General features: G+C 43.0%; 2 protein-coding genes across 6 annotated transcripts; both read right to left on the reverse strand.

The window, feature by feature from the left end:
* Positions 1-888: 888 nt before the first annotated feature.
* anxa13 (annexin A13) lies at positions 889-5,526 on the reverse strand. Of its 2 annotated transcripts, none has more exons than XM_084703361.1 (11): positions 5,371-5,526; positions 4,486-4,561; positions 4,210-4,304; positions 3,750-3,917; positions 3,172-3,205; positions 2,714-2,793; positions 2,013-2,081; positions 1,813-1,914; positions 1,553-1,628; positions 1,234-1,346; positions 889-1,039 (listed from the first exon to the last, which is right to left on the reverse strand). In XM_084703361.1, exons 1-11 carry the CDS (start codon positions 5,383-5,385, stop codon positions 920-922), a joined length of 948 nt encoding a protein of 315 aa, XP_084559487.1. In that variant the 5' UTR covers positions 5,386-5,526; the 3' UTR covers positions 889-919. The 2 variants fall into 2 exon arrangements, with proteins under 2 accessions (XP_084559487.1, XP_084559486.1); XM_084703360.1 differs by having other exon boundaries at positions 3,750-3,920; positions 5,371-5,521.
* Positions 5,527-6,671: 1,145 nt separating this feature from the next.
* LOC146275116 (uncharacterized) lies at positions 6,672-10,873 on the reverse strand. Of its 4 annotated transcripts, XM_084703114.1 has the most exons (17): positions 10,815-10,873; positions 10,471-10,553; positions 10,174-10,322; positions 9,987-10,090; positions 9,881-9,915; positions 9,697-9,742; positions 9,507-9,562; positions 9,270-9,318; positions 8,777-8,917; positions 8,473-8,561; positions 8,342-8,384; positions 8,114-8,229; positions 7,801-7,884; positions 7,585-7,686; positions 7,294-7,413; positions 6,978-7,068; positions 6,672-6,838 (listed from the first exon to the last, which is right to left on the reverse strand). In XM_084703114.1, exons 2-17 carry the CDS (start codon positions 10,507-10,509, stop codon positions 6,687-6,689), a joined length of 1,416 nt encoding a protein of 471 aa, XP_084559240.1. In that variant the 5' UTR covers positions 10,510-10,553; positions 10,815-10,873; the 3' UTR covers positions 6,672-6,686. The 4 variants fall into 4 exon arrangements, with proteins under 4 accessions (XP_084559240.1, XP_084559241.1, XP_084559239.1 ...); XM_084703115.1 differs by lacking the exon at positions 10,815-10,873 and having other exon boundaries at positions 8,135-8,229; positions 10,471-10,695; XM_084703113.1 differs by lacking the exon at positions 10,815-10,873 and having other exon boundaries at positions 10,471-10,695.
* Positions 10,874-14,774: the final 3,901 nt, after the last annotated feature.

Genomic DNA, 14,774 nt, shown 5'->3' on the forward strand with positions numbered 1-14,774 from the left:
GTTAAAAACAATTCTAGGCTTTCTTCGTTATATTTCCGGAGTGTGATCATTTCTCAAATCTTTCTTTGCAACGTAACATTCCTTTCTTCGTCTTCTATATCCCATAACTTCCATTCATGAAGACACTTTCGAAATATCCTTCATTATATAATAGCTCCAATACAGTTTGCATATATTATCAAAGGCATTAAAATCCTGGGAGTTTAACTCAGGGGGGAGAAGGACTGTGAAGGGTAAGATACTGACCCTTGGATATTTCAAATCTATCATTTCTAACTGATGTAGAAAAATGTCTGCTTCAGAATGATACAGTGAAGTCCTGTGACTGGTCTTTACAAATGCCCTTTGTTTGCAGGTGGTTGTGCTGCCAAACTCTGAACCACCTGATTCCACTAAGCAGTGATTGAGTACATTTGACTCCAGCACAGAATGTCTTTGAAATTTGAGACCTGATTTCAGCTGTATCTATTTCAACACAGGATCAATGGATCAGGGCCATGGTACCATCACCAACACCATGTTTGCAAACATGACCATATTCCTCGATTAAAACAATAACAAAACATTGATTGGCTTGACCAACAACTGCCCAGGTTAAATAGGCAAAACCGTTGAGTCATAACCTTTGAACATACAGTTAATATTACAATGCAGCCGTGCATATTGAAAATGACACAGTGTGTTGTGGTTAAAATTACAAATATTTAGCAAATCAGAGGTGAAAGATGTTGTGTCTCTCTTCCCCATCCCTGCTCCAGCAAAGACTCGCACTAGTCCGGGGACAGTAGGACCCATTGTAAGTTATGTTAGTTAGAAAGCAGCAGGGCCTTGGTCCAGTTAGGGCACTGCTTTTTCTGCATCCTCTCTCTCCCCCCCCACCCCCACTTCTCTCTCTCCCCCTTCTCCCTCTCCCCCTCCCTCAATGGCAGATTGCCAGGAGGAGACGTTTGAAGTCCCCACCACATTCTGAGCTCAAAGCATCCTTCAGGGAGACGTCATACTTCTCCAAGTACATGTCTTTAATGGTCTCCAGATCAATCTGGAAAACACAAAAGACAGCATGCATTATCATTCGACAATCGCCATGGTTTCTTTTCCAAACCGTGCGAAGGCAAAACATATTCTGTGCAATGTAAATACATGGGTATAGGGGTACTGGATGTTTTTGTGATGGTGTACTGGTTTCCCCCTTGCATCGTGGACAGATTCCACCAGCGCTGTGAGACTGTTTACCTCTGAGCGGCACACAATGATGCGGATGAGGGTATCCTCGTCCGTGCCCGCCCCCTTCATAGCCTTGTTCAGGCGCCGGGCGAAGTACAGCTGGGGGTTTTTGGCCACCCTCACTGGAGAGAGAAAATTGAATTTCAGCCAAAACAGAAAAGATCCAACTTTGATTGCCGGCCCTGAGGACCAGTGGACAGGTCCCAGTGCTCAACAACTGTTTAAAAGACACTTGTTCATGGTCACATCCTCTACTCCTGTACATCCTTTTTTGTCTTCACCACTCACACACACACAGTCACATGACAAGTGTCTCACACACACACACCCAGTGCGATGTAGCAGTCCTTCAGCGTTCCAGAGGTCTCAGTCTCCAGTGCGTCCAGGATCTCGGTTCCAGAAAGCTGACAGAGAGGAATGAATGCACATGAACCTCTATATTTATCACTTTAAAACTGAAAACAAAGTAGAAGTACTTGCTAAAAGGATAATATGAACTGACAGCTCATAAAAAATACACAAGCTATTTTACTATAACAGCGTAAATGACTATTTTAGCCAGGTGAGATCTTGAAGAGGTGACCTCACCTGCTCATAGATCTTGAAAGTGGCCTGAAGTTGTAGGTAGTTCCTATTGGCCAGGATGAAGCTCAAGGTCGACTCATCCGTTCCAAAGCGACCCTCCCCAGCCTGGATCAGAGGTATGGCATGGTTGAAGATAAACAGTTTAGGTTTCAGCCAAGCATGGAAAATATCAAACTTTCACAATGTTTTAAACTGACCCATACCTCAAACAGTGCAACAGCATCTTGTTCGGCCAGACCTTCGTCCACAATCTCACTCTCGTCTCTGGTGCCCTGCAAGAGAGAAAGTTTGGACGTGACTTTTGTGGTTAAATGAGATGCAGTCTCTTGGTCTGGCTTGTGCAATTGTATCCGGGCTCCATTTTACTAATGAAAGGAGCTGGGTCTGGAATCAAGCCAGAGTTGGTGTGTGTCTCTGTGTGAGTGTGTGCATGTGTATCTAGGGTAGGAGTGAGGCCAGGCAATCCAGTGACCTGGATTTCAGTCCAAAGACGGCATGGGGAATTCAGTTACAGTACATGGCAGGAATCCATGTAGAGGAGCATTTCTCAAACCCAGGTGCGTAAACTGTTGACCCAAAGAGCAGGGGCTTTCACTATAGCTCACACTATATTATTTATTAGTCCGACAAACTTGCTTAAAAAATGCTTTTGTTGCTTTAAAAAAAGTTTACTAGTAAGGGTATAAAAGTAGTAGCTAGTCCTGAGCCATGACTGACTTAAACCAAAAGGAGAAGCCTGTAATTATCAATTATCATTGTCAGTTCAAAACAAAACATTTACTCAGAAGTTAACTGTACCAAAAAAAGTGCAAAGAAACATCGACATTCTCAGAAGGGTAAGGTCATATACCTTTCAAAAACGAGAAGCGTGGACTGAGAGTAAAAGTGTCACAAGGCTACTCACTTGCAAAAGAGCAGTGAGCAGGTTTCTCACGTCTCCGCTTGTATCTCCTTCGATGTCCGACTCCAGGTCTCTATCATGCACTAGAAACAGAGAGTCAAGCATGACATGACGACACAGCTCGGATTCAGACTACATTGCATGTTTGTCCTTAGGACTTGGTGGAACACAAACAGGGTGAGAAAGACTAGGGGAAGAAACCCTTAAATAATGAGATGTTTTGTAATTCCAATCCAAAATCAAATATGAAGCAACAATGTGCGGGAAACCACAACAGGATGGGCAAACTTTGGTTCAGATAAAGAGTGTGGAGGTATAGCATATCTCTGGTTACTGGAGGTCAAGGAAACTGTGTCTCCCAGCTCTAAACTGGAAAACAGAATTTTCTCCTGTCTTCTCACTATGAGGAAATACTTGAAGAGTGTGAAACAGCTCGACGAAAGGGTGATGTAGGGGCTTACCCTGAAAATAGCACTCCTTGTACATAGCAAGTTCCTAAATTAAAAGAAAAGAACAATAAACCAGAAGTTGTCCATTACAACACTTTGTAAAAAAAACAAAGAAATATTAATGGATCTTGAAAGCCACTGTGGGAGGAATGGAATGATTTACCATATGTCTATATTAGTCACAATCTGTAGAACAAGTGGTTCTTTATGAGCAAAAGCTAGAGAGGGGTCTTCCATGTCTTGGATCTATTAATAATTATTGACTGGTGTTTCTCTCTCTCTCACCGCTCAGCTGACTAAGACTAACCAAGACCAAAGTCTGCCATTGGTAGATACAGACCATTTTTATTTTTATTCCACACGACAAATGTCAGTAGTGATGGGCTACTTTGCCAAACCGCTATGATGCTATAGTGTCTCCTTGACAGGGATGTACGTAGGTTTGTTTTCAAATGTGGGTGGGACAGCTTTTTTCATGACTGAGGATGTGCTCGTTAGGTATGAAACAAAGCCTTGCACCTTACTCTTCTTCTGTGAGTGTGTGTGTGTGTGTGTGTGTGGGGGGGGGGTTGACGCAGGTTAAAACTCACAGCGTTGGTGGAGGTACAGAGGATCTCCACCAGCACGTCCTCGTCGGTGCCTGCTCCCTTCATGGCCTTCCTCAGCTCCTTCACTGCATAGATGTGTGGAGGGTCCAACATGGCGATGACGGCATTCTCAAAGTTCCCCGTCAGCTCGCTTTTAAGCACGTCAACCAACTCCTGAGAGAGAGAGAGTGAGAGAGACGGAGAGAGAGAGAGACAGACAGAGAACTGATTATGGGTGTTACTGCACTTGTAGCTGCACCTGGGCACAGGAGGTCACATTTTGATAGATGTCGTCAGAATATGTGACATCCCTGTTACATGGCTAAAAATGTGTGACACACCGACCACACCATCTCAGGTGACTAATCTGTCCTTGCCATGTATAACCTGAAGACGATCACTCATCTGGTTAAATCAACAACACACTTTTGACAGGTTATGGTAGGAGATTTTAAACACTCACATCGTCATATTTGTCAAAATAGGCTTGTTTAATCTCCATACGCTGGGCTGCACTGCGGTTAGCCAGGATCTCAATGATAGCTTTCTCATCAGTTCCTAAACAAACAGAACACATTACACAAAACAGTTCCTCCTAACCAATAATTCTGTGTAACCATTTATGTATGTTCACTTTCTTGGTAACTACAACTCGAGGGCATCAACTGGCCTATGGTAATATTTGACCACAGGCATCTTTGGAATGCCGTGAAAATCAATTTACTAAATGTGTACTCACCGAATCCTTTGCACGCTTTGCGGATTGCCTTTATATCATCGACAACATCAAACTCCTCATATGGCACGATTGTGGGCTAAATCAAAAGAAAATAAATGTTATGACAGTGTATAAAATGTGAACAAGACCAACGTCCTAGGAGTCATGAGCATATTAAAGTTAAATTGATCAGATAGTGCGCAGTTGGTTGATTGTCTATGTATACCACTACACTAGCTTTTAACAAGCTTGGGGTGGGGGAGGCCTGTGTATGAACTTCAATAAGCAGAAACTGGAATTCGGCCGCAGCTGTCTTAACTAAACAAACAGAGGGGGGCACAGGAAGGGCTCTGCTGAAATCAGACTTTGAGCCCCCACCCATCCGAATACTACCCGTCCCCTCTGATTCACTCATTCATTGTTTATGTCTATCTAACGGGATTATGACGAATTCCGCAGAGGAGTGGCTGCTTCCTCTGCGTTTCCCAGACACCCTTGTCACATGCAATGGTGCTGGCATTTAAAGAGATAATGTACATTTCAGAATCACAAAACACTGCATAAAGATGGATTGACCCAATAGTATCAAACAAACACTGCAGATAAAATAAACCCGTAGTGGATGATATTATTACGAATAGAATAACGATATCACTTCGAAGTTCAGTCATACGTTGTGAATTTAATTCTCAATCAGAACAAGTCAAAAGTAGGCAAGACCATCGAAACACTTATATTTGGCTGAACTGTTACATTTAACTAGCATAAATAAGCTAGTGAAATGTCCTTCAAACACGTATTGGTTCAATGGATCAAGCCGCATTCACATCCCCCAACCATAAAACCGTGACAAAACGCCGCAAGACTACGCTTATAGTGCGTAAAAACATTGAGCATTTTACTTACTTGACAGTTGCCCATATTTTAAATGTTCGTTGCGCTGTCTTCAGTTTGCTGATCAAGCCAAAAGTCGTAGGTTGCGTTTTCAGCTTAGTTTGCAAGGGCCCTGGTGATGAACTGATCTACCGAACTCTGACGTCAGTGTGCAGCTAACGGAATTGAGAAGGTAACTGGGTTGGCTTAACCATTTACATGCTTCATGTGAGAAGTCGAGATAGTGAACATTCCATCGGACAACGAGTTTTAACATATGGAAAAGATGTGTTCGTGGTGCAGATCTATAAAACAATAAGTCCAACATTTTATATATGTAAGCGTTTGTGCCCTGTCCTTTTCCCTAAAAAAGTATTTCATCATATCTCCATTTGCAATAAGACTATTTGAGACTATACCCTGCTTGGCTATTGACTCAGAAGTATTGAGCAAGTAGTACTGAGCAAGTAGTACTGAGCAACTTACACTAGTGGTCCAACTAAAACATCTGAATCACAAAATATAATACTTAATAGATGACAACCATCCCTGCTTTGGGTCATTGTAATAACATCACGTAATGCTTGCTAGAACTTGGTTGGAACTTTATAGTCAACTTCCTACAAGCCTGCTGAAATGACACATACAATCAGTCAGGTATCCATATAGCATTGATAAAGAGATTATTTTTTGCATATTACACAGGAGATTGGCAGTGGTAATCACTTACCCTGCAGCCTACACTTGAATCACAGCTCTTTCACTGGTCTTTATAATTGTCCCTGTGATAATTACCCACCCACTGAAGGAAAAGAATGCTGTTGCCTACTCAAACGAAACCCACATGGCCTGTTAAACCTCACAGACATGTAACAGTCTCAATTAAAATAACCTCACGCCACAAGTCCATGCAATTAGAGAATGACTCACACTTCTCCTGTCAGCCGCTTGAACATAAACTCACAGGCTACCTGAAAGAACTTTGTGATAAACACTCCTGAAACTGTTTTAAACCCTCATTGAAATGAGTGTGTGTAATCCTGTATGCTTATGATTTGTGTCTGAGCCAAACTAACTTTGGTAAATTACAAAAGGTACCATAGCTGATTTAGAGGCAGTCAATGTCCATTCATTTACATTTAGTCATTTAGCAGACGCTCTTATCCAGAGCGACTTACAGTAAGTACAGGGACATTCCCCCAGAGGCAAGTAGGGTGAAGTGCCTTGCTCAAGGACACAACGTCATTAAACACGCCCGGGAATCAAACCGGCAACCTTCTGATTGGTAGCCCAATTCCCTAACTGCTCAGCCATCTGACCCCCCAGCCAAAACACTACTTAAGCTAAAGTCAGACACGAACGGTACTTGGCCCACTGCACAACAATAGTTTAATGACATCAGCAGTCTGGTCTTCTGGTCTGGGCTGAAGGGGGACGGGGGAGATGGCGTTCACTTCACACCCACACGAAATGGGGTCCCAGAGAAGCCTGTGCTGCGAAGCTGGGGATGGAACAAAGAGGGCATTCAGACGACCAGACGAGGAAATAGGATCTACATTCACCTCCAAGGACCAGGATCCACACTCTTGTTAGGACCTCAAACGAGGCTTTCACGGACTAGAGGCATTCCCTGGTGTTACCATAGCATCCCCTGGTGTTACCATAGCGTCCCCTGGTGTTACCATAGCATCCCCTGGTGTTACCATAGCATCCCCTGGTGTTACGTTTCAGCTGTTGACCGTCATACAGGGAAAATGGTACTTCATACATTTACACTTTACTTTGTGTAAAGTAGCTTGCTTTTTTTCTTTTCCTGCAGATGCTTTTCTACAAAGTGACATACTACAGTGTAGTATAAAAGATAATCAAGTGTACAGTTTTCTGCTGTGATTTCTATATGTAATCTGTATGTTGATTTGGATAAAACCGTCTGCTGAAACCTGCTGTTGAGTCTACCTGCTCCTGGGGTATGATCCCTGTGGAACTGAACCTGGTCCTTCTCACAGAGTTAAGCTGGTAGTTTGGGGCTCCACTCCCTGGCTTCCCCCAAATACACAACTGCATGGTCTTATTGTGCTGGGAGAACAAGTGCAACAGGAGGAAGAATTCCACAACTTCAAATCACAAGATGAACTGTTACAATGGAAACGTGTGACTTAAGGGCGAGTAGTTGTGAATTGCTCATGTTAGATACTGGCTCTAACCTGACCATCCAACCATCTCTTTCGTTTTACAGGCATGACTCACCTCACGGTTGGCCAAAGCAGTTTTCTTTCTCTCTCTCTCCCTGTCCTGTCTCTTCTCTTCCACCTGCTGGCACAGATCCTTGTAGTAGCATCTCTTTCTCTCCTGAATAACACACAGAGAGACATGCTGTACAGCTTACACTGGATCATAGTGTTACTCCAAATACCTGTAATTGTGTCTGTAATTGTGATGAGCTGTCTAAAATGAGACACATGCCTTCATGATGATGTTCGAGGTCTTCCTGACTACAGATGGCATATTAATTGCAGCTTCCTTAGAAGAGCAGGATGAGGCGTTCCCCTGGGATGATATATTGATTAGTAACTTTGGAGCTTTCCTCTGGGATTTCATAGAAAAGCATTTACACGTTGCATCTGTCAAATGTGGATAAACACTGCCATCTAGTGTTCACAGTAATTCAGACAATATTGATATAACAAATTAATGTTTCAGTTTTTGTTTTTGACTAAATATTTCATTGTCTTCACCAGCTTGTTAACGGAACAACCCTGTTTCAATGAAGGTATACCTTAGTTGCAGATTCATTCACCTTAGTGCTTGTGAATGAAGGAGTAGAAGACAAGGTGCTGTTGCTCCCTTCACGGCTGGGTATACTGTCTTTAAGCCTCATCCACGGACTATCATCTAGAATGTAGGATACAGACATATGTAGACTATCCAGGCTGTCAAATGTCAAATTGTTGCATGTCTTTCTTGAATTGTCTGTCATTATCATGCTAGAGTGTGTGATCTTTACCTTGAGTCTTTCTGATCTCTGTGGTCCGGAAAAGTTCCTTTCTCTGAGAGAGCACAAGCCAACACAAAAATTCTGCTTAACGCATGTGTGCCTATGCTGGTGTGTGCACTAATGTCTGTTGTGCTACTCACATTAATTCTCCTTAATGTGGGTACATTGGACGCATGCCACACCGGAAGACACGGTCTGAAAAACTGGCTTTGATTGGAGCCACACCTAACTGAAAATATATCCAGTTTAAAAAATATAAAGACCCCAACTTGTTCACATCAAAACAGATAATCATCCTTAATTAGAAGGCCTATATGACCACATAAATTAAGTATTGACATGAACATGAAAATTATTACAGCAAGAAACAAAGCCCATCGATATCCTGAGCTTTTTAATCCGTTCTGTGACTTTCCATTTCCTGTTCCCTAATCACTGACTCACCAGGAGGCTTTCCTATCGCATCAGTGACTGTGTAATCTAACACATGCTTGGTTTTCCTGTACAGTTTGTCCCTCAGGCTTTCCGTAGGGGAGGACACAGGGGGGGGCTCTGATTGTCTGCCAAGCCCCTGCACTGGCAAACCTAGGAAGTAAATATCATCATGAAACATTGCAGAATTGCAGGTAGAATTACAAAGGGGAAAATTCCAGCTTTTAAACAGCATCATTTATCTCCATTTAATCAGGAGGCATTCAGTTTATCATTCTTTTTATGGGGGTGAGAGAACGATATATAATCAGTGTGACTGTGCATGATAACTGAGTCAGCCCTCATGATGCTGATTGAATAACACAAGTCCCATGCCACCATCAATCATCATCATCATCATCTTATTGCATCATCACATCATTTTGATGTATGGTGACGAACCATGGCAGGGTGTTACATTTCAGAATTAGGTAAATATAGAACAAGAAAGGCTAAATCATCTCACTTTTAAGGAAAGCTGCTTCATATCCATTGCACAGTGGGCTGGAAGGCCACTAAAACCACATAGAGAAAGGGTGTCATAACCCATGTTATGTAAAGCTTATAACAGGTACCTAAAAAGCTGATGAGACGTCAATGAATGTCATCATTCACAGCAAATAACATTGTGCTTGAGGTCACCACCACGACCCACGCTCATAGTCTGGCCTTGAGTCAATCCCGGCAAAGCGCCGTGACTCACCAGTCTCCACGCGCAGTCTTTCATTCCAGTCGTTCGTCTTTCAGCCACGCACATCCCTGACAAAAGAGACGGTCGTGCTTTTTTAAATGACACAATTGGACTGTCGTCGGGGTTTTTCAGACGGCGTGCGCTGTGGAGTACGCACACCCATGACAGCTGTACAAGTGCAGTTCTATTGTCGGGCACATACTGTGAGCGTTTCCCTGTGTTTCCTTCTCCGCCGCTGTTTCACAGTTCTGTTATGAAAACAAAGAGTTATTTGATCAAAGTTGTACAATATTCTTCAGTAGTGACATAAACAGATGATTCTGTTCTGTATGTTCATGTGTTCTGTACAGTTTAATGCTTGGATCTTGGTCGTGTTGTGCACTTACCAGGGACGAAGTCGACTCCTCCCTGGCAGGAGAGTCTGTGAATGTGGAAACTAAATCAGAAAGCCAGTTAATACAGGGAGAAAAGCATGATTATACTACCACCTACTTAAAGTAATAAACCGGTGAGGTGTCCATGCAGTGTGGTTTTCCTGGTTGTCTCTGCCCTCTGATCTTGGCGTGTATACCTCCTCATCCTCCTCGGTCACGGTACTAAAACAGTCATGTTGGGTGATTCAATTGGTAGATTAAAATAATGTAGTGTTGTTTTTCTGTTGGAGGTGACCGTCACCCACCTATGCAGATAGTCTCTTCCTGGACAGCGGTCAGTGGTGCGTCGGCTCCTGGACAGACTGGATCTTCGTGTGGTCACACTCATACCGGCTTCTCTCTCCTTGGGACAGTACTCCTCCACAACCTTTTTGACCTCCAGACTTTGCCGGCGCTATGAGGATCCAATCCACACGGCACAATATGTATGTTTTCCTTTTTTTACACAATGATTTTCTGAAAGTTTAAATACCCTTTCCAAAAACACACTGCTTTAACCACTAGGGCAGATAATCATGGTTAAGGTTAGAAGGCTGACTTACCAATGCTGACGCAGGTGGGCTAGGGATTTCCCCAGGCATTGGTGGCAACTCAACCACAGGACTCTCACTGTTTTATCCTTCAACTGCGGAGTTTAAACACCACTTGTTTGTGAATGAGAAAAATAAGAAATTCTCAACAGCTCACCCAAATCTAGCAGAGGGGAGAGAAGATCAGAGAGGGGACGGGGAAGCAGGCGCAGAGACAAAGAGCAAGCAAGGATTTGACGCGCTTTGAACCAAAATTAGTCAATATTGTTTTCTATGAGGCTACGTCATAATTGTCAGAGGTTAGGACAATTGTGACAATGCGCGTGCTTGTTGATCTTAATAGAAGAGCTTTTCACCTTCTTGATTGTTCAGATGGCAGTGTAAGCACGGAAATACACGAATCAATACTTTTTTCGCAGCTGCACAGACCTAATGCCAACCCCATGGTTGCAATTTTGGCTGATATGGAAGTGAGAATGTTATTTGGAAAATAACGTACTCGGTGGATGAGTGTTACCGGAAGTAATCAAATCAACACAGATTTTTATGGGGATTGAGGCAATTTTAAAAAAAGTTTTAAAAAATAACGTATTTTCCGCGCTCTATATATTCAAGAAGTGGTGGCAATACCCACAACTGTACACAGTGGTGGATATGTTTTGCAGTAGGAAACCATCAGACAGTGCCATTTGTGTCCACGAGGAGACACTGCGCAACCGATGGTTTCATAACTGTTTTTCGATCAAGCAACACGCACCTATAGGTAAACACCAAATGCATCTTTTGCGCAGCATTCCACTCAGTCACAATTTGCACTCTCAATTTGCAGTTTTTATCCACGCGTTTCCAGTTTGGCGTCTGTTTTCAGAAATATTGAACGCTTGGCTTGACCATGCCATTAATACAACAGCTTCCGAAGACAAAAGCTACGCGTAGCCTACTGTACAAGACTGCAGTACTTATACACTTACTATTGATGTGGATGGAAACGGGGTGTTCTTTCTTCTGTATTCTGACAGGTCCACGCACACACAGTGGAGTTTCTCTTCACGAGGTTGCAGAGGCCTCTTTTAATTGGGACAAAAGGTTTCACTGAGGCCTGTAGTTAATCATAGCAAAGAGTAGAAAGACAACCAGGGTAGATCATTTGGTAAACAGCCTTCAGTCAATGAGGAATGTATTGTAAGTGTTTTCTCGTTGATCTGAGGATATCCATGACCTCACAATTTCTATTCAGAAACTCATTTGTGAGTTTATTTAGACCTAATTGGAAACCTAAACCTTCAAATTGGCAATTCAAATTGTAACCTATTTCGTATATAATTTATGGACAAACAGTAGAATACCAGTATCTGCAGTTGTAAAATATAATGATTATTAGCTCTATACCTATAGCTCTAAGACCTCCATTTTATGCTTTAATTGAATTCAGCATGGTATTAAAATATATTTACATAAGAGTGCAGTTCAGTAAAACCCATTGTTTGGGCACTTACTGTACAATTGCAAATGTGTCATTGAATGCAGTTTGAATGTGGCACACTGCACCTGTTTTCTCTTGAGAATGCAGCATGTTTAGTGGTCCGAATAAGCAAGTTCTCACAGTAGCACCAACGAATAGAAATGATATCATAGGCTACATGTTCATCCAAGTGTGGCTTATTACAATACCTGGCTCTCAGCTGGGGGACTGTCAAACTGTGTAATTTCTATAAAACCATAATAATGAGTCTTCCTGAAAAGGTGTTTTCAATGAAACTATGAATAATTATTCAAGCATTATAAGCATTCTACCTTGTTTGTTACCTCAAAATATTAATGAATGTGAATCCTTTTTTCCCACTGTGAGACTTACTGGAACTGAGTGCCGAGTCTACTAAAATGATTTCTTCAGAGTATTTCTTCATAAACAGGACGAAATGATGAAATGATGAAAAATTCAAAAAACACTGATGCCATATGATTCGCTATTGTGATACAATTTAATATGAGCTTCACAGTTCCAAGCCATCAGCAGTGTTGGATCCACACATCCATCGAGCACATCACTAATGGAACTGACGTGCGTACAGTGGGGTCCTTTCAAAATGAGTTTGACCTACCGCACCATGCAGTCACCGTGAACGTCACCAGATGACTGTGCTGTTTCCTGACACAAGCCAGTAAATGCAACACGTGTACCAACAGGTTGATGTGACACTTACCACACACATCCATTTACAGCCGTTTCTTTCATTTAACAACCTGATGAAACCTTGACAGGGATATATAATAGGGAGATAGATGACACATCCATTACCCGGGCAAAGGCGGTTGCGTCTCCTGGTTGCCGTCGTTGGTCGTCAGCCAGAGCCCGAGGAGGCGATGGCAGGAGTGCTGAACGAGGACGCTTGGTGAGTCATGGCTGTACCCCTATACACACACACACACACACACACCGCCATCCCTCCCAACCTCACACACCCCCAGGGCCCCAACCTCACACACCCCCAGGGCCCCATCTCTCACACGCACTCCCCACCTCCCTAACCTTACTTACACACACACAGCACTGGGACCCTCTAATGACAACACTAAGGGGTCTGAACATGCTGTCCAGACCTGAGTTGGCTTTTGTGGAATATAGGCAGTCTTTGAGTAGTCTTTGTGGGTGGCTACCCACTGGCTGTGCTGGCAGGAGCAAATGCTGTGAATTTCCATGGAGATGATCACATAACTATGAGACGTGAAAGTCCCGGGCGTTATGTGGGAACTCGAAAGAGATTGATATTGAAATCAAAGTTGTATAATACAGTCCAGAGTGTATGTCTGTTGGTTGAGTGAAGTGAAACTGGACCATGCTGTGTATGTGTGTGTGTATGTGTGTGTGTGTGTGTGTGTGTAACACCTCCCTGCCAGGTGGCACCCACACACGGAGACTGTGGTCATGACTCATAATCCAGCTTTGAGACATGTCATGACCTCATTGCCATGCCCCCTCAACGCCCACCCAGCCCTCGCCCCCCCCCCCCTCTGCCCTTCCCTGACAACCCCCCCACCCTTCCCTGACAACCGCCTCCATCCATCCCTGACAACCCCCCCACCCTTCCCTGACAACCTCCTCCATCCATCCCTGCATGTGAAAGGATGATGAGTCAGTGACAGACCATGTTGCCTTGTGCAGAGTGATCAGCATTCTCCTGTCTCCTAGCTCTCCCTCCTCCTCCTACACACACACACACACACACACACACACACACACACACACACACACACCCCACAACAAAGGCCTATGATTCATCTGGACACACCGATCATCGTCTAAGGTTTAAAAATAAGACTAGTTTGATGTGTCCCCGTACAAAGGAAACAACAAACAAAGACACAAGCACATGGAGTAGCTACTTCTGAATTTGTGCACAAAGGTGGATGAAATGATGGAAGGGAATGTTTTTGTTGTTGTACTGCAGTCAAATCGACTGCATTTTGTCAAAGAAGTGAAGATGAAAATGACAACAAAAACACCTTCTCCCGGCTAAACACAAACATGAAAAGAGGATGGGAGCAGAAGATAGAGGTCGGTGTAGATGTGTGACCATAAGTTTTGGCAATGACAAATGTTGTGTTTTGCAAAGTTTGCTGGTTCAGTATTTGAGGAAAATGTTTTCACATGTTTCTATAGAATACTGGAATACAATAAGGCACATTTCATATCTTTTAAAGATTTGGGGGGGCAAAAATTTCTATATATGCAAATAGTCCCCTCTTTTACCGCAGTCAATCTGCTCTTAAAATCCAATCAGAATGATAGTGATTTCACCTGCCTAGAACTAGTTCACACTTTCCCCTGTGCTGATGATATGACTTACTGAAATTATGCTAGCAGTCATTTTATCCCAAGGCCCAGCAAGCTTTGCATACACCAAATGTGTGTCGCTCCCAATACTTTTGGCAATGGCTGTAGAGGTGTGCTCCTAAAATTATGGTGGGTCAAACATCAAGAGGAAGTGCTGCCTAAAACAAAAGAGCATGTTACCAGACGAGACCTTTTGGTGTTTCAGGATGAAAGAGTGACCGGTTAGCCGCTACCTCCGTAGCGTGTGTGTCAAGGTTCCTCTAATCAAGAGAAGCGGCATACTCCAGGCCAACAAGTCATGTATGACTCATGTATCATGTTGCTGTGTGTCTGCACTCACATTGTTGTGCTGTAACACTGTGGAGACTGTGAATTAACACAGAAGCTTGCACACATTGCAAACACACAAAAGTATTTATTTTTGTATATATTTGGATTATAATAACATTTCTAAACTAAAGTAATTTATTTTACCACAGCA

Source organism: Hypomesus nipponensis, chromosome 8 (genome assembly GCF_054491055.1).
Source record: "Hypomesus nipponensis isolate SF chromosome 8, ASM5449105v1, whole genome shotgun sequence".
In the NCBI taxonomy this organism is placed as follows: Eukaryota; Metazoa; Chordata; class Actinopteri; order Osmeriformes; family Osmeridae; genus Hypomesus; species Hypomesus nipponensis.

Coding starts and splice junctions, on each gene's coding strand:
- LOC146275116 (XM_084703114.1), bottom strand. CDS start 10,509: ATGCCTGGGGAAATCCCTAGCCCACCTGCGTCAGCATTG. Junction 10,323..10,470: donor GCCCACCTGCGTCAGCATTG/GTAAGTCAGCCT, acceptor GGATCCTCATAG/CGCCGGCAAAGTCTGGAGGT. Junction 9,916..9,986: donor TCACCGGTTTATTACTTTAA/GTAGGTGGTAGT, acceptor CCACATTCACAG/ACTCTCCTGCCAGGGAGGAG.
- anxa13 (XM_084703360.1), bottom strand. Junction 1,629..1,812: donor CTTTCAAGATCTATGAGCAG/GTGAGGTCACCT, acceptor CCTCTCTGTCAG/CTTTCTGGAACCGAGATCCT. Junction 1,040..1,233: donor TCATTGTGTGCCGCTCAGAG/GTAAACAGTCTC, acceptor TGTGTTTTCCAG/ATTGATCTGGAGACCATTAA.